Consider the following 27955-nt stretch of genomic DNA (forward strand, 5'->3'; position numbering starts at 1 on the left):
ACTTATATGGCATAGCCTCGGGCCCAAAGCCCCTGGTTTGCCCAGGAAGGGGGTATGGTGTTTGGGATTTATTATTATTATTATTTTAAAATACACTTTGCTCTTCTCTCCAGCCCCTCATGTTGTCATAATCCACCAAGTGGCTGGAGCACAGGGCAGCAACACTGATGAATCACATGACGTTCACTTAGGTTTTATCCATTGTACGAACCAAGCCTTAGAAGTCACAACTGGGTCCTTTCAAAAAACGGTCCTGGGCACGGTGTTCATTCCAGTGAAAGAAGAATGGACTGTAGTTTATGCCACAAACAAAATACTACGGTTGTAATTCCAAATGAAGAGACAATCGAGGATGTCTCAGAGAAGCTCAGCATCTGGCAGCAAACACGGCATTGAAACTCGGAGGCGGTGGTCTATTTATATAGGTACATGTAATTTACAGATTAATGATGGACGGATGTACTTCTGAGAAACAATTTGTTCCAAGTCTAATTCAAATGACGGTTGTCATTTCTGTAAGCCCCACGGTTTCAGCAATCTGTACACCAAGCAACGCTGCAGATTTTTTTTTTTCCTTTAATTTCAGAGGGCGAAGACGAAGTAAAAAAAGTGCAGTTCTTCAATTAAAGTGCATGGATGAGGTAAACTAATTTCAAGAGTTTTGAGTTTATTTAATACTGGCTCAGACTGGAACCATTCTGCCGTGTATCTGCTGCATTTGGGTTCTCATTGCCTGGACGCTGTTCAAGACCTTATTCTGGTGTGTGACAGCTGTGATGCCAATCCTGGCCAGGTCACTGTAAGTTGAGGGAGAAAAAAAGAGGGAGAGGAAGATATGATGAGGGCCGAGAATCTCTTCCGGGCTTCATGCAGACACACATGTGAATCAGCCACAATTAATACAGCACAACAAGGCAGGTGTATTAAAATGTTTAATTAAGCAATTGAATGCAACAATGTAGGTGCTTTATAGAGGCTGTGCAAAATTATACTCAATCAATCAAAATGAAAGGCATTCCAGTTTTCTTTTAAAAAAAAAAATGAGGATGATGATTATGCAGCTCAAAGCGAAAAAAAAAAAAAAAGGAAAGGAAAATACTATTAAATCTAGATTTACCCTTTGTGTTACATCGCTGAGTACTTACTCCTGGTTCATGTGCACTACAGCCTCTAGCGTGGTATAACCAGCAGCAGTGAAGTTATCCTTATACCGGTCCATTTTAATAGCTTGGAGCCAATCGCCTACTGATACCACGGCGGAGAACTCAGGGGAACTTGGATCCAGCAAGGCAGTGTTAGGTCTGGAAATGGAACGAGAAAGTATAGACAGACAATTTATCAGTGAGATGGCATGACTCAGAAGTCAGATGGTCCAAGACTGGGGAGGGGAACCAAAGTACCAAGAACAGACTTTAGATAGAATCACCAGTGACAAACGTCATCATGTTATTTTTCAACCCTAATTTCATAAAGCTGCAAAAGCATGTCTCAATCACCCTACTTGTTTTGAACTTCATTTCTTGCATTTGTTTTATGTGGACCTCTTAATGCATTAAGGATCAGAACAGGTCTTTTAACAACCTAGCCTGGGGCAAAGGTGGGGGGGGGTGGGAGGTGGGGGCGGCCCTTGTTGCTGAAACTGGCTCAGTCTTTGCAGACAGTCCCTGCCAGGACAGAATATCACAGACTTTAGTTCAGCAGCTATGGAAACCTTAGTGAAGGATAAGTAAGGAAAACTGAGAGCGTGCAACCTGCCAGACTTGATGGAAGCAGAGAGAACACTGAGAGTTCAAGTCCGGCATGTTTCCAGCCAGGTTCGCAGGAAGGCTCAGTTCATTCAAACAAACGGGACAGCAGGGAGTTAATCCCCTCTTTAATCAACCCAGCCTGACCAGCACGTGTGCCAAGACTGGCAGGAAGAATGGCCACTTTGATCACTGTTTGGATTGTGGAATGTGCGTCTCGTCTTCCTTTGCTGGGGCTCCTAAGGAATGATTTCAACAAATTCTAAGCACTTCTTATTAACTTATTTATTAGTTGACGCATTTCTCGGGCCAGGTGTTTTACATTAGATCACCATCAAGAGCAACTAGAGTTCAAGGTAAGTGATCTGTCATCCTTCATGAGATTCATAAACAATAAATAACCTATTCATGGAAAATATTTATTAAGTGAATTATAGTCATCTTGATCATCAACCTACTTAATAAACACAGGATAAACATTAATAGGGTATTTTATACACCTTCACTACAATTTCCTGCATAGCAACCTTGCTACTTATTAAATTCTATTTTCTTAAACATCCTTTCCATAGAAATTATAGAATGTGGTTGCTCTTAACATTTTGATCTGATTTTCATCCTGTTCCTTGTGCTTGAACATGAACATCTAAATCAGAATTATATTATCATCCTGAATTTTCAACCAAAAAAATCCTTTTCTTGTTAAAAAAAAAAAAAAAATCAAGCCTATCTAATGGCCTAACTTTCTACATAGTAGAATTAATCCAATCCATTTTTATTTTAATTTTTCCCTAAGTTGTCTTGATTTGTATTACCTCTATTTTATATATTAACAAAAACTTGTTTTATCAATCAGTTCTGTCCAAATAATGGCTTGTTTATGACCTTTCTCTTTGTCCACTATATTAATTAAATCGAATTTTTCAAGTAATATTCTGCAGATTTTTATGGTAAGAATAATCAAGATTTCATTTTTTCCTCAATTTTGAGCCAGTAACAAATATGGCCACATAGAGTCTGAGACATTAGTGTTGAATGTTTACCAGGAATGTTTGTTAATGGACAAAAAAAATAGTTTGCATTTACTTCTAACTTTAACCAAGAGCAGTAGAAGAGCAACATGGAGGCACTAGGTACCTGACAAGGTTAAAATGACCTTAGAATGAAAATATCCTTACTCAGTATTAATTAATTCTAAGGGTCATTCTTAAGCTTATTCTGGAAGCCTTTGTGCTCTGTGTGGAACACCGTGACATTTGCCTAATTTTGTGCTGAATCACATACCACGCTATACTACATCCCATTATCAGCAAGCAGTAAGAAGTATCAAAGCTCTGTAACTACTATCAATGAGAAAAATTCAGAAGTGAGAAAAGTGTATCCAATAACTCAATTTGTTCTGCCTTTTGGTGCAAAGCACTATACAGAGCTAGCATGCTACCAGGAGAAGCCTCAAGTACCAAAGAGCTGGACTTGGACCTTCAGACAAACTACATGGGATTGGGAGCTGGAGATCTAAAAGTTGGGGGAGGTTTACCTTGGAACAGAAGAAACTAGCTACACCTGGAAAAGAGGTCTTAGCATCATCTATTTTCATCCTCTTGGGGAAGAGAAGAACCAAAAATAGGCCAGAAATGATGGGAGATTTTATTTTAGGTCACTTGCAGTATCGTTATCTTCTCTCTGGACTGAAATGCTTCTTTTTCGCTCTTTCCAATGAAGTGCATATATGTGTGTTAAGTCGCTTTAACCATGTCTGATTTTTTTCCACCCTACGGACTGTAGTCTGCCAGGCTCCTCTCTCCGTGAGACTCTCTAGGCAAGAATAATGGAGTGGGTTGCTATGCCCTTCTCTAGGGAATCTTCCTGACGCAGGGCTTGAACTTGCATCTTGTGTGGCTTCTGCCTTGCAGGTGGATTATTTACCTATGAGTCACCAGGGAGGCCCCTTCCAGTGAAGTAACTATTTTCTCAAATATTCATCTGCATGTTTGTAACTTGATCCTGTTTCCTTCTCCTCTTGAAAGACTCAAAAAAGAGCAATTTTAAGAATGAAAACCAGTGAATCTCTTGCCTCAATTCACATTTTATTAACTCAACTTAGAGCTGTCTTGGAATCCTTATTTTTTGTTCCTATGTTTCTTCCCCTTTCAAAATATAGCATCTAGTAGCCTGCCTATCTTCCAAAAGTTCATTTCATCCCTCTCAAGTTTTCAGTTCCAGTCTCATAAAATAAGCACTTGAGCTTTTCCTTCGTTGTTTTTTTTTAAACATTTGTTTTTCTGACTTTTGTTTGGGGCCTGACAGGTACAAGGCTCTTCAAAATGACGAACAGAAAACTACCTGAAATACTCCACTCGAGGAAGAAGCCACCCAGGTTGCAGACGGCTGTGACGTGGCCTCTGACTAAAAGCCAGAAATTAAAGTGAGTTACCACTTGTGTGCCACCACTGAGGTATTCTTTCATACGTCACTATTAAGAAGCAGGGCTGACCTGGAGCTCTCGGTCCCTGTCCTCTTCAAGCTGTTGGGATTGCGGATGAGTTTGTCCAGCATGTTGACAATCTGCCCAAATTTTGGCCTGTCGCTCCTCTCCTTCTGCCAGCAGTCTAGCATCAGCTGGTGGAGCGCGATGGGACAGTCCATTGGAGGGGGCAGCCGATAGCCTTCCTCGATGGCTTTAATCACCTAGCAAAAAAAAAGAAAACAACCCACAGAATGGTATGTTAGTTTGCCAGGCAATCTGTTGTTAGAGGTTTACCCTCCTGCTCAGCAAGTTGCCTGTCCATTAAGCTGCCAGCAAGCTTGAGCATGGGAATGGCTCCAATTCTTTCACAGAAGCCAGAGCTGGGCCTGAGAATTGCTGGCAGCAGGGCAGGGAAGCCAGCCATTGCTATGAGGGCAGGCAATGCCCATCAGGAACTCCAAAGTGAAGATGCATCAGGGTTCCAAGGTGGTTAGAACCCAATCAGGCCAACCACATGGTGTTGGCATGGCCCCCAGAGACCCAAGGGCAATGACCTTCTCTGTTCTTCTATCAGCTAAATGCTCTTAGCAAAAGGGATTCTAGCTGAGTTAAAGGCTTTAAAGACATTCCTTAGGATGCCTCCAAAATGCAAGTCCTTTTGAATCACTTTAAGCCTGTGTCCTCTTTTATTTTTTATTTTTTTTGGCCACACTGCGTAAGAGGCAGAATTTTAGTTCCCTGCCCGGGGATGGAACCCACACCCCTTGAAGCATATCTTAAACACTGGACCATGAGGGAAGTCTCATGTCTGTGTCCTCTTGCTCAGACAGCTGATGGGTCAATATCAGAGCCCATCTTCCAGTTCAGAAGACACTACTTCTCTGAATTAGCACATTCTTCAGCCCCTCCAGATGCCCCACCATTTTTACTTTGGGAAGACCAAAATACATAATTTATCAATTCTGTGTCTCTTTCTTGGTCTCAGCTGATCCTGCTAAAGGTGCTAATAGCTAGATTAAAAAATATAAAAATAATAATTTAAAAACCTTTTTGGGGGGATTTATATTTTAAGGGGACCCTGACACATCTAAGGAAGGCAGTTATAATGGTATGTGACAATTGCCACCCATAATTCTGACTTTTCTAATTATCTTCACAGATATTACAATATTTTTCTCATTGACTTTTCTCTAAACCCCTGTTCTTCAGGGTGTGATTCCCAGTAACAATTATGGTAAGCCTCCTGCCAAAGTTAAAGAGGGGAATTATTTCTTAATTTCTTGGCTACTCATAAGCTTTGTTTATTAGTATTCTATATGATTCTGGAGGTACTTTTGTTTGAGGATGTTTAAAAGTTTTATTTGTTTTTAAATCAGTCCTCCCCCGCTCTCCCAAAATGATAGTTCCTAGTGAAACTGGCTCTGGCTGCAGCCATGAGTTCCCCTGTGGTGCGTCGATTACTGCTCAATGATCAGCCTTCAACAGAAAATAATCAATTCCGTTGGGTCCAGTTTCTATACAGCAGTATTCTGTGGCTCTTTTTAACCAGGATACTGTTTCCATGTAACAATTATCTTCTGATTTATTAAGCCCTCTGAATCCTTTTCTCCCACGTATTTTTGCCAACCTTCTACCATATTAATCTTAATTTACTCCTTCTAAAGCAGACTTCTATATGCTAATTTACTGAACATGCTTCTATTTATTTCTGGCAATGATATTAGGTCAGTTTGATCCTTTGACTTTCTTTTATCTTTCCAGGTGCATGGTGTTGACTCTAGACTTGATGAAAACATTTTACATTGAATTGATGGGAATGTGAGCAACACTGGGCTGACGCCAGGTGAACACAATTTGTTATAAACCCTCAGACTACTTAGTATTCTTTCACTAGCTTCCTATCCACTGCCAGCTTGGAAGATGGCTTGTGGGTGAACAAAGCATATTTTCTCAGTTTACTGCTAAACGTTTGGGGCTGGGGGCTGGGGGGAGAGAGATGATTAAAACAAATTTGATGAAAAACTTGATAAATTTAACATATTTTTAACAGCTACTTTGACTCCATTCACCATATGCCAAATGAATTCTCCCATGAAAGTAATTCTTCAGTTACATTTCCTATTGATTGCTGTTCTACACAGACTCCAACACAGAGAGAAATACATGTGAATAATAGATCAATAATATTTGTGCGGGTGAATCGGCTTCAGATGCTTTTACATGGATAAAGGCAGACAACTAAAAGTTTAAAACAATGAAATTGTTTTAATATAATATAGAAACTGTCAAAACTAAGTTTTAAAATATTTATTTAGGGTGGGAAAAATGACATCTTTAGATATTCTGCTTTTATGAGCACTTGGCTGCTGCTCTCAACGCAATAAACACAAGCGTAAAACATACAATAATTAAATAAGTAAATACAGACACTATTCCCTCTTTGAGGGCTTCTCTGGTGGCTCAGTAGCAAAGAATCCAGCCGCCAATGCAGGAGATGCAGGTTAGTTCCCTGGGTTGGGACGATCCCCTTGAGAAGGAAATTGCAACCTACTCTAGTATTCTTGCCTGGGACATCCCATAGACAGAGGAGCCTGGTGGGCTACGATCCATGGGGTTGCAAAACAGTCAGACACAACTTAGTGACTAAACAACAACAAACCCCTTCTTCTAGGTTGTTGGCCTTTGTTTCTCTGCATGTCTCTTACTCAAAGCCAAATGCTACTACAAGAAAGGTAGTTGAAGGTGTCTTCATAATCACATCAACCAGTAGATCACACACTGCTCACTTTCGTAGTCTGTCTCTGTGAGAGGTGGACTATAAAGAAAGCTGAGAGGCCACGAACTGATGCTTTTGAACTGTGGTGTTGGAGAAGACTCTTCAGAGTTCCTTGGACTGCAAGATCAAATCATTCAATCCTAAAGGAAATCAGTCCTGATTATTCACTGGAAGGACTGATGCTGAAGCTGAAGCTCCGATACTCTGGCCACCTGATGTGAAGAACTGACTCACTAGAAAAGACCCTGATGCTGGGAAAGATTGAAGGCAGGAGGAGAAGGGGACGACAGAGGATGAGATGGTTGGATGGCATCACCGACTCGATGCACATGAATTTGAGCAAGCTCTGGCAGGTGGTGATGGACAGGGAGGGCTGGCATGCTGCAGTTCATGGGGTCTCAATGAGTCAGACACAACTGAGTGACTGAACTGAACTGAACTGAGTCTGTCTCCAATCTGTAATTATCTATCAGTTATGCTAGCTGTTGTCTTTCTTCCTATTTGTTATGAACCTTCCTTTATAATTTATAGGTACTACAGTGTCAACACTACCATTCCTCTTAATCTGGTCAGAGAATTCTTTTTGCCCCATTGGACACAGAGTACATTAGCTTCTGTATTGCTCTAAACATTCTACTGATTAAGCAACCAGCATCCTACTTCTTGAGTGCACCTGGTTTTTCACTTAATTGCCAAGGTTTTGCAACATCCTGTTGTTTCAAGACAAGGCAAATGGTCAGGTAACATTCCACTTCAGAGAAAATTAAAAAAAAAAAAAAAACACCCTTTCTAAAATAGCTTTTATTAATGAATTGAGTATCACCCCTTTGTAAACACACTAGATGCTAATATTTCACCTCACCCAAAATTATTTGGAAAGTTTTAAAAATGACCGTTTTATTTTGTTCTGATTTCCAACCCTTCTAGAACTAATACTTTCCTAGAAATAGCCAGTAAGTGTCCTAAGAAGACCCCCCTGGTCTAGGTTTTTGTTTTTGTTTTTTCTTCTTTCTCACTGGAGATGTTTGTAATTAAATTCTATTACTCTGGAATCTTATTAGTGTCATTATTGAATGCTTTTCTAAAATTGCAGGCACTGTGGATACTCCCATACGAAGTAGTCCAGATGGTACATTTAAAGGGATGTGCATAATTTACAAAGGGTCATTTAGTGAAGCTTTATTTTAGAGTCCTCAAGGGGCAAGCTCTAATTACAATTTTGCCAGCTTTAAAATATTCACTAGTTTTCTTCCAATAAAACTTTCATGTCAATTTCACTGACTATGAAAAATGTGTTTTTCATATATCCCTGCATTTTCTTAACACTCAAAGTTTAATTTTGTTTCAGTATGAACTTGAAAGCTAACCAAGTAAAAATACTGTCCCATATCACTAATCAGTTGAGCTATGCATCTATCTGTCTATCCGTCTATCTCCCACACTATACTATTTAGGCTTTGTAGTTTTGGTCCTTGAAATCAATGGCCATAAGTTTTAGCTAGATTACTAGACACATTTGTATTAAGACCCTGGAGTTTAATGTATCAGGTCACACTCAACACTTACTCCATCATGTGGTAACATGAAAGTGAAAGTGAAATTGAAGTCACTCAGTCGTGTCTGACTCTTTGCGATCCCATGGACTGTAGTCTACCAGGCTTCTCTGTCCATGGGATTTTCCAGGCAAGAGTACTGGAGTGGGTTGCCATTTCCTTCTCCAGGGGATCTTCCTGACACAGGGATTGAACCCAGGTCTCCTGCATTGCAGGCAGACGCTTTACCCTCTGAGCCACCAGGGAAGCCCATTAATATGAAACTTCCTGCATCTCAAAAAACATATCTTTCAGAACATAAAGACTCACATCTTGATTGGACATGTCCCAATAAGGTCTCTCTCCATAGGACATCACTTCCCACATAACGATCCCGTAGCTCCATACATCACTTGCAGATGTGAATTTACGATAGGCAATTGCTTCTGGTGCAGTCCACCGGATAGGAATCTTGCCACCCTGTGAACATCCAAGCTCTAGATTATTCCCCAAGTACACTGATGTGCCCTTTCAGTTTCTGAATGTTATTACTGCGTGCCAAGCAGGACAACAGCATTCCTGAGATAGCTTTCCAAACAATCAAAAGATACTTACTTGTTTATTCTAAATAAAATGTTCCAGATTGAGACAGTTCTCATATGTTTTCTTAAGTTATGGGGAAGTAAACAACTAATCTCCTTAATTATTTTTTTTAAAAGCCAACTTATTATCTGGGCTCTGCTTAAGGCAATACTATAGTGGAAAGGATATTTTAAGTTTTATAAAATACACATTATCTGTGGTGTATACCAATGAATGTGCAGCTGACAGTAATTTTGACTTCTTGTTGGATTCTGTTACCCAGCAGCACAAAACCAATACTTAGTACTGCTTCAGAAATTATGAACTAAGGAATTTAAATATGAATATTTCTATATACTCCATTGTCATCCAATTCTGACAGAACATAAGAAACATGCCTAACTTAGCTAGAAGATAGTTTGTTGAACAGGCTCTTAGAGGAAGTCAGATAGTACCAGATGCTAGAGCCATTACTGATTTTAATGGAGGGAGGGCAGGATTTTGATTATTTAATTTTCTAAAAAGACACCTGCAAAAATGGTAAAGCAATTAAATATCACCCCCCCAAAAGTTTAAAGGTCTCAAATGTCTCTTCTTGATTATGCTTATGTGCAAGGTATTTTTAATGGAGTTTCACATTTCTTAGGGTTCCATCTGGGGAAATTAATTCAACTTTAATTCAGACCCTTAAACTGTTCAAGAGGACATCATTTAAAAGTCTTCTTTGCTTCATTAGGGCTACGAAAGAGGGCAATAAACTGTACCATAAATTTCATTGATTCGCTATACTTTACACTGTTATTACATTTATGCTTGTTCCATGCAGTGAGACACTTGTGCTGCCTTCCTTAAATATTTTGGCTATATAAATGTATCATTCAAGAAGCTTCTTTGTACTTTCCTTTCTCCAACTACTGGGCACGGCGGGGGGTGGGGGGCCGCGCGGGGATGGGGGGGCCGGGGAATAAAAAGTCTTTAGCATTGACAAAGGTGTATTCTTTCCTGAATGAATGGACTTAGAATTTTCAAGAAGGTATGTGTAAGAATCAAAACTACAGCCATAGAAATGGAACACTAGCAGGAAACATGCACACACACACACACCAAACTATACCAAAAAAAACCCTAATGCTTACTATTACAGATGCAAAATGGTTAGCATTAACGGAGGAAAATGGCTGGTCTGCTTCATGTTGATTTTACCAGTGTCAGCCCTAATGGCCAATAACTTTTATGATTCTGTGTTTATTCCATTAGTATCTTATATTCAGATTGTCCAGCTAAGATAGCAAAGCCATTAACTGTATACTGATAACTCTTCACCATGCCTTAATCCCAGCTTATCTACTAGTAGTAAAATGCAGGCCATTAGATACTGGGAAACCTTGTGTAGTGTAAATGTTTTATAAATCCTGTATATACATTCTCAGATTCGGTAGGCAGCTGACTAGAAACATTGTTCTGTCTTGTTTAAAATAAGATTTAAAAAAAAAAAAAAAAAACAAAGAAAAGGAACCACATATAAAATCTAAAACAAACTAACTGGAAGAAAGGAAGGAAGCAAAGTAGATTAAGTGTGAAAAAATACAACAATGTGATGCTCTAAATTGTGATCATACATCTAGAGCGTATTTCAAAATTTCTCTTCGAAACATGGTTTTAAAAGGGATGCATGGCTATGAAGAGGCTCTGAAGGATGAAGTAACTTATAAATATCATAGAGGGCTTAAACATCAAGTGAGAGGAACAGTTTCATTAGAGTCAAAGCTCAGAGGTCACAAATCCTTCTTACCCTGGTGGTATATGCTGCTTCCGGATCGTCCTCTAGCACTCGGGACATGCCAAAATCAGACACTTTGCAGACCAGGTTGCTATTGACCAGAATATTCCGTGCGGCCAGGTCTCGATGGACATAGCTCATATCAGATAAATACTTCATCCCAGACCCAATGCCACGAAGCATGCCCACCAGCTGAATGACCGTAAATCTGCCATCATTCTTCTGCAGAGGAAAGGAATGGTACAATCTCATTAACATTAAGCCTAATTAATTTTCATGAAGCATTTATTACTTGGATCTTTTTTGATATCTGTATCCGCTGTGCAGTGAAATTCAATACGATTTCCGGGCCTTTTGGACCAAAGTCACTAATTCATGAGTAGAGTGTGAGCAAGGAGCTGGGTTTGCTTCCTGTGATGGATGGAAATTATCCAACAGTAATGAATCTATGGCTCCAACAGCCCACAATACAAAAATAAATCAAATGCTACCCTCCTTGAACATGGACTAGTAAAGAGCCTTTAAAAATCACATCATTCTCTCTTTCTCCTCTTCTTCCTCTGCCCCATTAAAAAAGGTCTGTGTACAACCAAACAGAACACACATTCAGAGTGTGTTAGAGTTTTCTAAATACCAACATTCTTGGGTTTAATATAAAGTAGTTACATACCCTGAGGAATGCATCCAAGGAGCCATTCTCCATGTACTCTGTTATGATCATTACTGGTTTACCTAGAGTTTCCAGAAAGAAAAACACAAAACCCTTGATGAGCACTGCAGTTAATGAGATAAAAATGGGCTGTGCACAATTTTCCTGCCAAGACACCTGTCTTGTGCGATCTAATTTAATTAAAACAAGCCAAGCTTATGCCTCAGCTGTGGGGAGCTAGGAATGAAATATTAAAAGGACGAGTAGGTTTAAATTCCATCTGGAACATTAACCCTTTGGGTAGCTTGTTGACAAGGTCTTTAACTAAAGTGGCCTCCAGTACCCAGGGGCATGTGATGAGTATTTGCTCTCTCAACCAAATAGAGAAGAAGATAAATGATCCATTTAAAGGAAAAAAAAATCTTTAGGATAATTAATTAATTTTGTCCCCAGAAGAGACAACTGTGCAATGCTGAAGGAATCAATGAACAGAGAAAGGCTGTTTTTTGTTTTTTGTTTTACTTATTTAGAGAAACCCAAGTTTCCAGGAGCAGTAGCTATGCTGAATACTTCACTACCTGGAACTCATCTTAAAGCTCAAGCATGTACAATCTTAGCTTTCCCCCCTGCCTCACTCAGGTCAGGGACTATAGCCTTTCTTTTCCCTTTTCCTATCTATCAATACACTGTCTATCTGCTTCTTTAAGATGCCAACCTCAGCAGCAGCAACAACATCACAGGAAAGGGTCAATAAATGGTTTCATCTTAGCAACATCCCAGTCCCCTTTGTAAGCAAAGAAATCAAAATGATTTTAAGGTTTGGAGATGTGGGGACACACTTTCATTTCTCTGTCGTTTTCTTTCTGAGGACCTTAGGAAATAAGGATGGTTCTTTAGTTTCTTAATCCCTGGCAATGGACTCAAGGTCTGAAGTTCCTTCTTCCTAAAGTTATTTGTAGGGTCACAAAGACTCAGACATGACTAAGTGAATTTCACTTTCACTTTTTCTTTTATGGGAGTGAAGAGCGAATCGAAAGTAAATCTTTGATATTTTACTAAGGCTGGGGTAAAGCTGGAGAAGGCAATGGCACCCCACTCCAGTACTCTTGCCTGGAAAATCCCATGGACGGAGGAGCCTGGTAGGCTGCAGTCCATGGTGTAGCTAGGAGTCAGACATGACTGAGCGATTTCGCTTTCACTTTTCACTTTCATGCATTGGAGAAGGAAATGGCAACCCACTCCAGTGTTCTTGCCTGGAGAATCCCAGGGACGGGGGAGCCTGGTAGGCTGCCGTTTATGGGGTCGCACAGAGTCAGACACGACTGAAGCGACTTAGCAACAGCAGCAGCAGCAGCAGGGGTAAAGCAAAGAGAATAAAAGAGAGTCCCTGGGAGGAAAATAAAATATTAGTTTGATAAATGAAACTAATTTTTGACTTATCAAAAACACTCATTGTTGTCCTTGTGGTTATGACTTAATCATGGAAACTGGACTGGGATGTGTCATTGCCAGAAAGTCCCCAGAATTATTCTAAACGGATACATTTTCACCCTAACCCTATCAAATCAGACTCTCTACTGGCATAAGGAAAGGGTATATGTCTTCATTTCAAAGGCCAAATTTTAGAAGGGCAGAAGTTTTTAATATCAGTGAAGCCCTATTTATCAATTTGTTTTTTGGATATGCATTGGGTGTTGTGCCGAAGAAATCTTTCTAAGGCAAATATGTTGAATTAGGAAACAATACCTTGGACATTTTATTTACAAGGGATGAAGGAAACCGGACAGAAGAAGCAGGAATCTCGGTGTAAAGGATGAATAAAACCACTTCTAATCTATTTTCCCTTGGCTGCTGGGAGAGGTCCCTAACTGCCTTGCCATCCTCCATCATATAAATAGGAAGCCCTGAGTCCTTAGACTCACTGACCCTCTATATCCATGACCACACACAACAAATGCATCTCAATGAGTTTTAATGAACCTGCCTCAGTCAAATGCTACTTTGTCAACTCATGAGAAAGGGTGATCCCCCTGGAGGTACATTAACACCTACTTCCTTTTCACCAGGCCCCTCTGGAAATGTGGGGAAGAGAGCACCAGGTTCTAAAGAGAGGCGGGTAGTGGTGAGAATTTATAGTCTCTGACCATTTACAAAGTTACTCAAGGAACTCAGACTCTCACTTCGCCTTTTCACCCTTACACCTCCCTAATCTGACAGTTGGCATCATCTTTACAATTTTTCTACATTCCTTTTCCTGTTTATTGCAAGTATCCATTTGTCAGAATCTATGAGTACTACAAGACAAATAAAGATGAGTGTCTGCATCGGCACAGAGGGGCTTATACAATGGTTCCTGGTTGGACTCCTGGGTGGAGGCATACCCATCCCCAGAACAGGCAGGGATGCTGTAGGGAGGGGAGAGGTGGGAGGGGAGGAGTGGGGGAAGGGGATAGCTCCTCTGGTGGAAATTTTAACTCATTTTAATTCATTGACAACTGCATTATGCAAATGCATCCAGTCATTTATAACAGTTACAGCTGTAATAGCTACGGGTTTTAGAGAGGCGCGGTGGGATTTTAGCACAAAGATCCCCTGTTTCTTCTCTCTTCTGCAGAGTTGCTACAAAAATCACTGTCTGCCCCAGCAAAAACACCCCAAGCTGAACAGAGCCTCCTTGTGAGAAAATGGACCTGCAGAAGTATTTAAAGGGAATGTTATCTTTTAATTAAAGGGGTGAAGGGCTCCGGGCAAGCCCAGAGGCCATAGGCTACAAAAAAAAAAAAAAAAAGTCCTGTCTGTAAAACTAATCTTAAAAAGCAAATAGAGCTATTCTATGCTAATTATAGCCTTCACCTTAGGTGGAAAATTATATACTCTTAGCACCAAGGTTCCTTTTTTAAAGGATTCCAAAGCTGGGGGAAAGATGTACTTCTTAAGACATAACAGTACCAGTTAACACTTGTGTGTGTGTGTGTTTTTTTTTAAATTGGCTATATAAGCATTATGCCATACACCCTAAATATTTCATTCAAAATAACCGTATAATGCAAGTTCTATTTTTGTCCCTATTTTACAGATGAGGAAACTGAGAGCTTGACCAACCAGTCAAGACCTCACAATTTACTAGCAGAAGATGGTGTGCAAATCTTTGGTCACTAGGCCAAAGAGACTCAAAGGGTGGTTCCAGGGACTATAGCGTGGCTGACCTTGAGCTCTTTAGATCGTGAGCTCATGGGCCCCTAACCACTGAATCAAACCTCTGAGGATGACGTCCAGGAAAGTGTTTTAGTGAGTTTTCCTGAAATCTGATGGATGAAGTATGAGGACCTTTAAATGAATGTATATTTGCCGTGACTTTCTAGTAATTTCCTTATTTTCCGTGCCTAAAGATTGTGTACCCTTGCACGTTATTGATCTCTTTGCCCCAGACCTAATGTCCAATATTTATACTCTTTAAATCGCCCCCACTTCACCCAGTGCAGCCACCACTCTGCACCAGTTGATGGAGGACGTTTTTCCCAGGCACCTGGAATTAAATGGTACACTGGCTTCCTGGAGACATAGCCCCAGGCTTACACGATCCTTGACTTGTAGTAACTGTAGTAGGTACTAAGACTTCTGGAATATAGCCATTTTCAATAGGAACCATTTCACCTGCCTTGTTCATGTGGTGCTTAATAAGTGGGTCTTAGCCAGCCTTACAGATGTATTCACAAAATGCATCTGTTGAGCTGTGTCGTATTTTAACTGAAGCGTGGTTCATGGGCTCAGCGAATGCTAATGGACTAAAAAAAGGAAGGTTCAACCAGGTGTTACTGGAAATAGGTGCTGAACTGCAACTGCCATAAATCAGGCCGAGCAGACAAGCAAATCCCCCAATATAACAGATTTCCAGGATGCACTCCTCGCATCTGGAACCAAAGCTTCGAGCACAAGGTGTGGCGAAGTTCTCTAGTGTTTTATAGGAAAAGTACTTAAAATTTATTTTGCTTACCATCTGCTTGTGCCTACCCTGTGACAATCAGTTTGGTCTAGCAAACATTTGAAAGATGGCGAGGCATACTAAAAATCTGCAATATTAATTTTGCTAAAATCTCACACAAGCTGCTTTGGAAATAGACTATCAGCCTACAGCACAGACCCATTTAGAACTGACTACAAGATTAATGACTTGTCCTGCACTGATTTCCTCCTATTAGCAATCAGTGGGTCTGTTCCATCTGTCATTTCCCTGGAAAGAAAATGTGTGTTTAATTTGCCAGTAACTTCTAACTTGGCTTTGTAAAGGGAGCGACCCACGTACATTTGGTGACAACTCCTTCCAAGTGAATGATATTCGGGTGATCAAACTGTCCCATGATGCTGGCCTCACTTAAGAAGTCCCTTCTCTGCTTGTCTGTATATCCAGCTTTCAGTGTCTTGATAGCCACATAGATTTCTCTTTTGCCAGGCACTTTGAGACGCCCACTGCATACTTCACCAAATTCACCTTTGAGAGAGAAAAAGCATTGACTCTGAACCAGAAACACATTAAAAGTAAAAGAATAATAGCTAGCATTTGTGAAGTGTTTATTACACACTGAGCACTGTGCTGGTATTTTATGTAGATTAAGGAAATTTCAGGTACACAGCTATTTACATATATAGACACACACAGCATATTCATAAGCCTTTATATAATCCACATATATCTATATTTAATATTTACGAAGAAAACAGGCTTATAGATACAGACTTACCCACTCCTATGACTTTTTCAATCTTAATGCAGGATGCGTCGATTTCTTTGGCAAATTCTCGAACTGCTTGGTTGGGATCTTCATACGTAAAGGGATCCACGTAGGTTCTAACACCTGAGTAACAGACATGCAAAGGATTGGCAAAACACTTCTGTGAGTACATGCTAAGTTGCTTTAGTCATGTCTGACTCTTTGTGATGCTACAGACTGTAGCCAGCCAGGCTCCTCTGTCTATGGGATTCTCCAAGCAAAAATACTGGAGTGGGTTACCATACCCTCCTCCAGGGGATCTTCCTGATCCAGGGATCGAACCTGCGTCTCTTACATCTTTTGCATTAGCAGGTGGGTTCTTTACCACTAGCGCCACCTGGGAAGCCCGAACACTTTTCAGGAACCACTGATAAACTGAAATTCTCTGGATCTAAAAATACTCGGCACAGGAAAAGTTTTCTTAGCATGAAAAAAATAGCATAGGAAAATGTTTAAAGTCTCGCTCTATGTTTTGTTAGCAGGTAAACAAGAATTGTTTGCTACGGAAAAGGCTGTAGCTCTACAGAGTTCCTGGAATGCCTTCACACTTCAAGGATGACATTTTAAAAACCACCTATCCCGCGGAGGGAAAGAGGGTCTCCGTAAGGGAATTTGGAATGTGTTAGCTAAACATTGTTGTCCTGGGGACTTCCCTGGTGGTCCAGCGGTTAGGCCTCCACGCTTCCAGCGCAGGGGGTGAGAGTTTGATCTCTGGTTGGAGAACTAAGACTTCCTCAAGCCACGTGGCACAGCCAATAAATAAATAATTGAAAGCAACAAAAATGACTTAAAAAATATATTGTCCCAATCAGCTGCTCAAGTCCTATGCACCATCTCCAGCTTTCTTCCCTTAGGAAGATTCAGAAACTGTTTTAAACGGTTGGGCTACAAGGTGTCACATTTTGCCCCATATCCACCAACAATTGATAACAGTAAACAAAATAAGCCTAGGTTAAATGGACAAGAGGGATAATTAATCTCCTAGTGGATTTGAAAATGCAAACTCTATATTGGAGTTCCACTTTTATTCAGTTTTGGAAAGAAGGTGCTGTAAGTAAAGACACTGAATTTCACCTGGACACTTCCGTTGAAGAGAATACTGTAGCTGAATCATGAATGCTTTGAATACCAGGAAGGGTAATTCAGCCACACCCTACAGTCACTTGTAAGCTGAATTCAGAATGTGAGCACCTAGGCAGCCAGAAATGTCTGGGACAAGATGCATTAGAAATTAGTGGGGACTTTCCACTGGCATTCACACCTTGCCTTTCCCTTCTGGAGCTCCTGGAGCTTTGGGGCACTGAGAGGTATAGGATACAGGTTGGCCCAATCCCCTTGATTTCCCAAGACTGTCAGTTTTGTCCTCATCTCAAAAAAAAAAAAAAAATTATATCATTTTTGTTATTAAAACTATATACTACATGCAAATGAGAAAGTGTGCTTTTAGCAAAGGAACAAGATGAACAAAGGGAAAATTACCGGATATTCCATGACCCTTCATCACTTGGTATGCTCTAGCCAAAAAAATCTTTCTCAAGATTATTCTTCCTGCCTTGCCCCCTGCTAACAAGGTGGCTATTAACCACTTGGTACTAGTTAAATGAAAATTAGTTAAACTTAAATGAAATTAAAAATTTACTTCCTCATTCACGACTAGCTAATTTTTAAGTATCCTACAGTGTGTGGTCACTGGCTAATGAATTGGATGGTGCAGATAAAGACCTACCATCACATCAGCAAGTTCTAGTGGATGGTACTCCTGAAGAGTCACTAACCACTGTCCATTTCATAGTCTTCTATCTTCCTCAAGTCATTCAATTCTTTGGATTTATTCTTTGGAGCCACTTGGAACATCAAAATAACTAAAGTCTACTAAAGAAATATTGACAGTATCGATTTCCATAGCACAAATTCTGCTGTGTGTGTTCAATTCCTTATTGTATTTGTCCCCAAAATTTTTACTTCAGAAAAATTGTTACCTGTTAAATCTTGCCACCAAGCTACAAACTGACCCAGCTACCAAAACTTTTTCAGGGTGGAGGGTAAAATAAGGGGAAAAAACATTTAAGGAAATCCCCCAATCTCCATCTTTAATCTCACCTTAAACAAACACCAATCACCTATTTTAGTTAGATATGCTGAAGTATATTATTTGGATAATTCCATGAACAGAAAATAATATTAATAGCCAAATGAATATTATTTAGACATTTCTAAACTGAAAACACAAGAAATGCTCTAAAAATAAAATTACTTTTATCCCAATTTTCTGTACCTTGGTTCAAATGTTTCTCTTCGTCTGCTTCTTGCTTTGCTTTACTGTATTTACTCCGTCTATTAAAAGATAAAAATATATATATATTTTCAGAAGCTGTAAACCACAAGTTCTTTGCTACCATAAGTCAGGTAGTATACACATTTCACAGATGAGAAAACTGAGGTTTATGGGAGGTAAAATAATAGGGTGAATAACTTGTCACCTTGATATTAATAGTAAACAATGGTTTCAAATACAAGCAGAGTCCAGAGTCTCTACTCTTAACCACAGTATTAAACTGAGGTGATAAAGCAAAGATCTTATAATATAATTAGAATTTTAAATCTTCAGGAGAAATTTATTGTATTGAAGATAGATTATAATTTACTGGCTAATTCCCCCACATATAATCTCCCTACTTAGTTTCTCTAAGTTTGGTATTGACATGTAAATAGTGCTACATTGAAAATGGCTAACTAACAAGGTCCTACTGTATAGCACAGGGAATTCTGCTCAGTATTATGTGGCAGCCTGGATCAGAGGGGAGTTTGGGGGAGAGTGAAACATATATATGCCTGAGTCCCTTTGCTGTCCACCTGAAGCTGTCCCAACATGGTTAATCGGCTACACTACAAAACAAAATAAAAAGTTAAATAAAAAATAAGTTTCCCTTGGTGAATTCTGCACAAGGCAATAATGGTCATTATCTGATAAGCAACAGTAAGCCCTGTTGCTTTCACCACAATAACCACTTACACACACACATACACACACACACACACACACAACCTCATTATCTCATTATCATGTTATATGATATCCTTAAAACAATAGTTTTGTGGTTATTGGCTTCAATTGCTGCATACAAATTCCTAAATTATTAATGACAATTTAAGAGGTAAATATTTGCTTCATACTGGATTATATTCCTTAAGAGTTTGTAGACAATACTGCAAGAGTAAAAATAAGTTTCCATTTGTAGCTAATTCTTTTTTCTAGAAAACAGTGTATGGTCTTACAGTTGGCATTCTACTCTCAATGTCCCATAGGAGTGATGTCTGACTTGGTTATAAAAAGTCTTGGGAAAAGGAAACGTTGAGTATATATAAAGCTTTAATCAGTAATCTTGATATATTATACACGTACACATGTGTCCGTGTGTGCATGCTAAGTTGTCTTAGTCCTGTCCAACTCTTTGCAACCCTATGGATTGCAGCCCATTAGGCTCCTCTGTCCATGGGATTTTCCAGGCAAGAATACTGGAATGGGTTGCCATGCCCTCTTCCAAAGGATCTTCTCGACCCAGGGATCGAACCCGCATCTCTTAGGTCTCCTGCATTGGTAGGTGGGTCCTCTACCACTAGCGCCACCTGGGAAGCCCCATGTCTACAGGTAAATATATTAAATAAACTGGAAAATCAACTCAGTTGATGTTAGAGCTCTCTAAAGTTGGGAAATGAGACCACATTAGTGAATAAAATATGTGCATTTATGTTTCAGCCAAAAATGTCAAGTTTACATTGCAGTTTATAATCATCTTGTAATTTTCTTAGCTCTTTAAAAATGAGGTCAGTCAAGACTCTTACATATGTGGAAACTGAAGCTCTGTGGTGACAAAGGATTCCCTGATGGCCCAGGAGGGTCGAAGCAGTGTGGTCCTGTCTGAATCCGATAACCTGAACCCCTGCACCTTGAACAAGCTGAGAAGGGCGGGATGATCATGGAAGAAAGGGGGCCACACAGACCAGAGAACAGCCCCATCACAGTCACATATCCCAGCTCCTCGCCCACATTCCTCTCCAAATTATCAGCAATGCAGGAACCAGCTCTGCAATCAGACCCTCGGAGCCTACAGATGTTTCTCTGCGTGCATAATTCCCTTGCAAATAATAATACCTTGCCTTTTTACACTGCATTTAACTTTTCAAAGTGCTCTCATTACACATATTATCTCCTCCCCTAACTGTTTGCAAAGCAGGGACCAGCTTAGTAAACACAGACCTCAGACCTCTAGAAGTTACTAGAGTTCACTTCGAAGGCAAGTTGTTCAGTCTTAAATAAGAGCTTGCATTTTCACTTTGCATTTAACCTTTAAAAGAACCTTCACATCTATTATCTCATTGCATCTTCTCAACAATCCTATGAAAGCAGTCCGGCAGACAGACACATGCTCAGTCCCACTGTACAGATGAGAACGATGGAGGCAGAGGGGCAAGCATTACCCATGACTCTCCAGCAAATATAGGAGTGTATCTGCCACATCCAGCTCACTGCCTCTCACAGTGGAAATGAAGTTACATGATGATATCTGGCGAGAGTTAATTATAAGTAATAGCACATTTCATATCAGTAAATCCACTTAAATTGGATTCCACTTGCTCTCAAAAGCCATCATTTCATCAAAGAAGCTAAACAGGTTTAAACAACCTGAAATCAGACGCTTGTATGAAAGATGTAGTTCCCTCCAAGCCTCCCCCCTTTCCTCTCCTTTTAAAGGAAATACAAGCGTGTTAGGTCAGGGTCTTTGAAAACATTTTATGTCAGGGAAACGCGTGGCTAGGTCCCAAGGGTGTGATAGGGCCCTGCCAGCCCGGGAGATTGTATCTTATCAGAGCTCCTAAAAGCATTATCTAAAATTACAAGTATATCTTTTAAACCACTTTACATCCAGAATACTGATCTGAATTTCTTTCCTTTAAAGAAAAAGAAAAAAAAAATGCATTGTGCAAGGAAGCTTTTCTCCCAACTTTAAATTGTCAGTGAGTTCGTCAAAAACCCTGATAGATACCAGAAGAAAGAACAGTCTCAAGAAGCCTAGGAATGCTGATTTCCATCAACACTTTCATGAAATCTGTGCAAAGCCAGAGGAAACGCAGAACGGCAAGAATCATTCATTACAAGGTTGACCTGCCTGTCCCTTCCTCATACTTCTAAACACAGAAAGAGGAAGTAAATTAGAAGAGAAGGTGTATTTTTAAAGAAACTTTACTTGGAGTGTTACTTGGAAAAGTCTCTAGTGGAGTACAAGGAATGCTGACAAAGAAACACAAGGATTACTGTTCAAAGGCTAATTGTAGCCTATTAGCTACTTAATAATACCTTGAAAACTAAAAAGCCTGAGTCCTGCTCTCCCTTTGTCACCTGATGACCCTTTCTCCTTTGGTTCAGGGTAGGACAATGCATCCGTTATTTTCCAGAGAAAGAAAGCCCACTGGAGCTTATCACTGGGTCAGCCAGCCCACAGGAAACCACACCATCTAAAAGGGTGTGAAACTAACATCTGAGGCAGATCACCTGAATGACAGAAGGGAACCTTTGTGGAAGATTTTCTAATTATTGAGATGTGGGCAAGCTGATTAAACAAACAAACAAACAAAAAATTGGTAAAGAGGGGAGTGGTTTGTGAGTGAATGCTCCAGAAGGAAATACACCACCTTTCAACTAAGTTAAAGGGATTTGTCTGCAGGTGAAACTTTGAAAGCTGTGAATAAGCCCACTGGAATTGGGGTATTAACAGACAATGTCCAGGAACAGTAGGAGGCCCTGGTGCTGCCCCCACAACCAACATGTTGCTCCTGGCTCCTTGACTATCCCATAAAACCAACAAAATAGTGGAGGGAAGTGTGGCAGGGCCCAATATACAGCCCACTTTTATGAAAATACTAACTTCCCTGATCAAGTCAACAGATTTGATTGATGGGGTTCACTGTTCCAAAACTAATTAGCAAAAGGTAAGTAATTTATTCAGCTAAAGTGCAAATTAAAGAAGATAAAGCAATGTAATAACTAGCATGGCTCCAGGAGGACCCTTTCCAGCATTTAATGGCATCACCCACGAAGATTCATCGAAGTCATCCTTCTTTTTCCCCTTCCTTAAGCTGTCATTGTTCCTGCACCAAATGATGGCTAAATGCTCTTCACAAGCAACATTTTGAAATGGGTGGAAGTGAACCGTACGATTGCACACAAATTGTTTAGAAATGTTCCCGCAGTACCATCTGCCCCCTAATTGTAGAAATTTACATGACTTCATCAGAGCCAATTTAGGCTAACATTTAAGTGTATTCATTCTTATGTGATCATAATATTCCAATTAGGACACCAGGAGAGATAGAGACTGAATGATAACTATTTTAGCATTATGAAAAGAGTTTCAGCTCCAAAGTGGAAAACTGTAACCTTCAGAATACAACACCAACTTGCAAAGTCTGACTTCTTAATAGCATGCATTAGAAACACATCAAATCACAGAACACAAATGTACCAACATCACATCATGGAGAAGACTCCTGAAGCTCTGGTTCGCTACAACTGTCAATGTTAGCATTTGATGTAGGTCTATTTTCCAGTTCAAAAGACATTAACATAATCTATCTAGATGCAATATTGGAAGTCAGGAGGGATGGACTCCTGTTCTGATCAAGCAACTAACTAGCTGTGTGACCTTCTGTAGTTAACTGTTTAACCTCTTCTCCAGGCCTCAAATTCTTAATATACAAGATGCCAGCAATTTCGTACCCTGAACCACCTGTGTCCCTCCTTTACAAATTGTGCCACAGCCATTTCATTTTTTTCTTAACATCAATTCATTACTGAACTTCCTTGGTGGTACATAGGATAAGAATCTGCCTGCCAATGCAGGGGACCCGGATTCTGTCCCTGGTCCGGGAAGATCTCAGATGCCTGGGAGCAATTAAGCCCATGCCCCACAACTACTGAGCCCACGTCCTGCAACCACTGAAGGCCCTGTGCCTAGAGCCCATGTGCTGTAACAAGGGAAGCCAGCGCAATGAGAAGCCCGAGCAATGCAACCAAAGAGTGGCCCCACTCTGTGTAACTAGAGCAAGTCTGTGCACAGCAACGAAGACCCAGGGCAACCAAAAAAAAAAAAAAAATCAATTCACTATTTTTCTTTAATTCAGGTAAGAGGGGTACTTTATAACCCTAACATAGCTAGAAACCCAGCAGCACTAGCAATGATCAGAAGATCAGTATAAAAGCCACCTGTGGCTGGTTATCAGGCAATACTTGTGTCTGATCACCAAACTGTCTTTTAGAAGAGAAGGGCTCGTCTTGCATTCTAGTCCTTTCTTAAAAGTGTTTCTCATACATACTAAACAAACAAACAAAAATACCATTTGGGGGAGACACACTAACCTAAAGCAACCTGAATTAAGACTATTCAGGACACCTCTGGAGGTAAACTGATGAAGTCATTAACAGAAAAGGGTGGGGGGAGTTGTCAAAGGAATTTAACATGGTCAGTCACTAGGATCATTAGTCCTGAGGTTATGACCTTACCACTGCATTTTATGATGTCATTGCTAACAGTCAAAAATCAATTTTAAAAGCAATAAAGTAGTTACACTGTGGCAACCACAAATGCACACCTACAGGAGTATAAAGAAATGGTGCCATGTTGCCAATGGAATGTACATATGTGGTCTAGGAGAAGATTTCTAGGAACAACATCACATAAATATAAGAAATGCTGCACCTCTAACAACCCCAGATGGTAGATATAATTACATGCTCTGAAAAGCTGACAGAATCCTTAAATTATAACTTATATGATAAGTGACACAGGAAGACACTGATCAAAGATGCTTATAAAAAATGTAAGTTAATTTCCTCAACATAATGTGGATGGTAAAAACATATAATAGGTCTAAGTCAATGTATTCCATATATCATTTTAAATAAATAAAATTTATAAACTTTGAACTCTGATGCTTTCACTGAGATCCCCAAATTTTACATTTCCAAGTTGGTCAAAAGAAGAAAGTGGATCTTCTCATTGGAGAAATCAGAGATTAACTCTGATTTGCCTAAAGCTCAGGCTTCTCAGTATAAAGTAAACACAGTGAAATAAAAAACAATTGTTATATATTTAAAAAAAAAATCTAGCAGGATGCTGGCTATAAGCCTGAGGACATTTTTTTTTTTTAATGACAAAAACTAGCATTTTTCTTTGAGCTAATCATGAGGACTAAAGTTTTTGTCACTGTGTGGGTCTCTGCTCATTCACATCTTTAACCTCCCCTGTCATCATAGGAGACACAGAGGTATAGGGAGTCACCGTATCAGCAGTAACATCTCTTGCATTCAAATTGCTATCAACCATCCAGGGCTTCCCTGGTGGCTCAGGTAGTAAAGAATCTGTCCACAACGCAGGAGACCCAGGTTCGATCCCTGGGTTGGGAAGATCCCTTGGAGAAGGGAATGGCCACCCGCTCCAGTGTTCTTGCCTGGCGAATTCCATGAACAGAGTAGTCTGCCAAGTGACAGTCTGTGGGATCACAAAGTGTCAGATCAACTGACCCCTTCTCTTTGCACCCGTGGCTGTAGGAGGCAACAAGCAGCCCCATCCTTTCCCAGGCAAGGATGTTTTATCTGTTCCTTTCCCATATGGCTGACTGCAGCGTGGGTTTTAGGCATACCATTTACCATCTTTCATTTGTACTCTCACTAAAAGCATGGACCAGATTTTGGTCTGCACTATACCTGTCTCCTCTCTCCTCACCTGATCTTATTCCATTCAAACATCTACGGTCGTCATGACAGAGCACACAGCCTGCACGCGGAAAAAAATCAGCTGAGTGTGCACCCGCCACTGCAAAGCCTGTCAGCTACCTGGCTCCAGGCAGCCTTTCCTTGACAGCTTTATGTCTGACACTAAAGAAGAATCAATAGGAGGCCAAAGGGTTGACATTTCATTTTCTAAAAAGTGATCCATTGAGGACCAATCACCAAGCAGTGTTTATCAGCCTTGGAAAGTGACTTATTTTTTTTAAATGGGGAAGAAGGTACAGGAATCATGGCTGGGTAACTTGACAGGCTCAATTCTCTAAGGTGGGGACTCATAATTGGAAATTCGATCAATCCTGCCTTAAATAATAAAGTGTTCAATAAAAGCAGAAAGGAAATTAAGTCATCAAGCTTGTGATGCTATTTTCTGTAGTTACAGATTTTAATAAACTTGTCTTCCTGCATTACATTTTCATCTGCTTTTCCTTTTCTTTTTTTTTTTGTTTTGTCAAAGAAGAACATGGGGAAAAAAACACACTTATAACGAGGCAAACTATTTCTAATTACTCCTATCAGACTGCTGTATTTAGGGCAACTTAAAATGCAAAAAACAAACAAAGAAAGTCATGCTAAAGGAAGTCTAGACTACAACCAGAGAATTCTCCCAACCAAAATCTTGGTTAAGACTCAAGATGAGATCTGTTGCTGTTCAGTTGCCCAGTCATGTGTGACTCTTTGCCACCCCATGGACTGCAGTACGCCAGGCTTCCCTGTCCTTCACCATCTCCTGGAATTTGCTCAAACTCATGTCCATTGATTTGGTGATGCCGTCCGACCATCTCATCCTCTGTCGTTCCCTTTCTACTTTCTATAAGCAAGTGTTATCTCCAATGGTTCTGAGCATTCTGGGGAGTTGAATTTCAGTTAAGTATTTTTTTGAGGTGGCAGTAATGAATGATTTTATTCCTCTTTTAGACTTTTAAATGTCTTTATTTTCCAACGACACAAGTAGTTTATATACAATGTAAAAACTTCAAATATAGAAATATGTAATGAAAGTAAAAGGGCTTCCCTGGTGGCTCAAACAGTAAAGAATCTGCCTGCAATGTTGGAGACCCAGATTCAATCCCTGGGTCAGGAAGATTCCCTGGAGAAGGGAGTGGCAACCCATTCAACATCTTTATTTTCCAATGACAGAAGTTTTTATACACACTGTAAAAATTTCAAATGCACCAAAAGCAAATGCTGATGTACTTTCAATATACTCCTCATCCTGCTCTATCAGGCCTGCTGTCAGACAGATAGAGATTAAGGTGTGGAATTTTCATGTGTTTATGAGCCCGACATGTGTATATGCACAAAGTCAAATGGCAATGGACAAGAAAGAGGTCCATCTTGAATCACTTACAAAACCAAAAGCATGGGGGAGGAAAGAACTCTGGGAATTCAGATTCTGCTCAGGCCAAGGTGAAGTTTCCAAAGTCTAAGGTGTACTGTTATACAGAGGGCAATGGGCATGTCTAGATGTAGGTCTGTATGTGTGTAGGGTGTGACAGCGATAGGACTGAATGTGGTGGATTTAACTTCTTCAAGACAAAATTCAGTGCTGTAGTCCAACAGACTTTGCATCAGAAAGAACAGTCATAATGACAAACGCAGGTGCCCACACTCAATAAGGAGCTTTTCTATACTATGTGAGTGTGATGATGCTTGAGCTCTATATTCCAGGAGATTCTAGAGAGTGAGAATAGATACACGATATTAATAAATACGTATGACAACTCAAACCACCCAGGCAAGTGAAGATATATGGTCATCGTCCTAATTATAATGTATCATAAAGTGAGAGAAAATCATGGTGGCTGGCCCAGCCCAGTGGAAATAGCCAGGGGCAGTGTTCTGATACCAATGAGCTGGCCAACCAAAGAGGCAGAAAGAGACAGTGCCGACAGACAGTGGCCTGAGGCCAAGCACGGCGGTGGTGGTCCAGGGACAGATCTACTGCTAAAGCAACAGGGTGGTTCTGGACAAGGACTACAGTTTTCTGAGTATCAGTTTCCTCTTCTGTAACATGGAAAGATTTATAATTAAGATGATCATTTTGACATCCTGGGTTCTACGTTTTTTCTTAAAAGCCCCACCTTATAAAACAGTTGATGGCATAGGGAGGGTGAAGGTTGGAGAAGGGGAAGGTTCCCACATGTGAGACAAAGAACGCCTAGATGTGGACACACACTGAAGACGGGCTGCTGCTGCTGCTGCTGCTACTGCTAAGTCGCATCAGTCGTGTCTGACTCTGTGCGAAGCCATAGACGGCAGCCCACCAGGCTCCGCCATCCCTGGGATTCTCCAGGCAAGAACACTGGAGTGGGTTGCCATTTCCTTCTCCAGTGCATGAAAGTGAAAAGTGAAAGTGAAGTCGCTCAGTTCTGTCCGACTCTTAGCAACCCCATGGACTGCAGCCTACCAGGCTCCTCCGTCCATGGGATTTTCCAGGCAAGAGTACTGGAGTGGGTTGCCCCCAGACCCCTCCCATTCTTCTGGAGGCTCCAGGCAGTGTTGAAAGTAGGTGGAGACGATGACAAGGTAAGAAAAACTGGGTCAAAAAACAATATGCTGTCAAACTCATTCTAGTTCTCTTTTCTAGATTGTTTCTCAAGTACCAAGTTAGACTGCAAAAAGTTAGACTGCAAACTCTCATAGAGTAAGTAATTGCTGTTTTGGATCCTTTTCCAAGAACAATGCCATGCCCACAAAGCACTCAAAGGGTACTCTCTGGAAAAGTCTCTGGCTTTCCCTAAGGGAAGATGGAGCATAGTACCTCCTTTCTTGCTTTGGTTACTGTTATTATGAACCAGTATCTTGTTAAA

General features: G+C 40.3%; 1 protein-coding gene across 1 annotated transcript in view; it reads right to left on the reverse strand.

Moving 5' to 3' along the window:
* Window positions 1-682: 682 nt before the first annotated feature.
* EPHA4 (EPH receptor A4) overlaps window positions 683-27955 on the reverse strand; it is a 152024-nt gene continuing 124751 nt past the window's right edge. The window contains exons 9-17 of the mRNA XM_052636146.1: window positions 18576-18634; window positions 16271-16384; window positions 15835-16020; window positions 11553-11614; window positions 10895-11104; window positions 8851-9000; window positions 4240-4433; window positions 1146-1301; window positions 683-797 (exon numbers count right to left, since the gene is read on the reverse strand). Coding sequence (XP_052492106.1) covers window positions 683-797; window positions 1146-1301; window positions 4240-4433; window positions 8851-9000; window positions 10895-11104; window positions 11553-11614; window positions 15835-16020; window positions 16271-16384; window positions 18576-18634 — 1246 coding nt within the window. The remainder of the gene's footprint in view (window positions 798-1145; window positions 1302-4239; window positions 4434-8850; window positions 9001-10894; window positions 11105-11552; window positions 11615-15834; window positions 16021-16270; window positions 16385-18575; window positions 18635-27955) is intronic.

This window comes from Budorcas taxicolor, chromosome 2 (genome assembly GCF_023091745.1).
Source record: "Budorcas taxicolor isolate Tak-1 chromosome 2, Takin1.1, whole genome shotgun sequence".
NCBI classification, from domain to species: Eukaryota; Metazoa; Chordata; class Mammalia; order Artiodactyla; family Bovidae; genus Budorcas; species Budorcas taxicolor.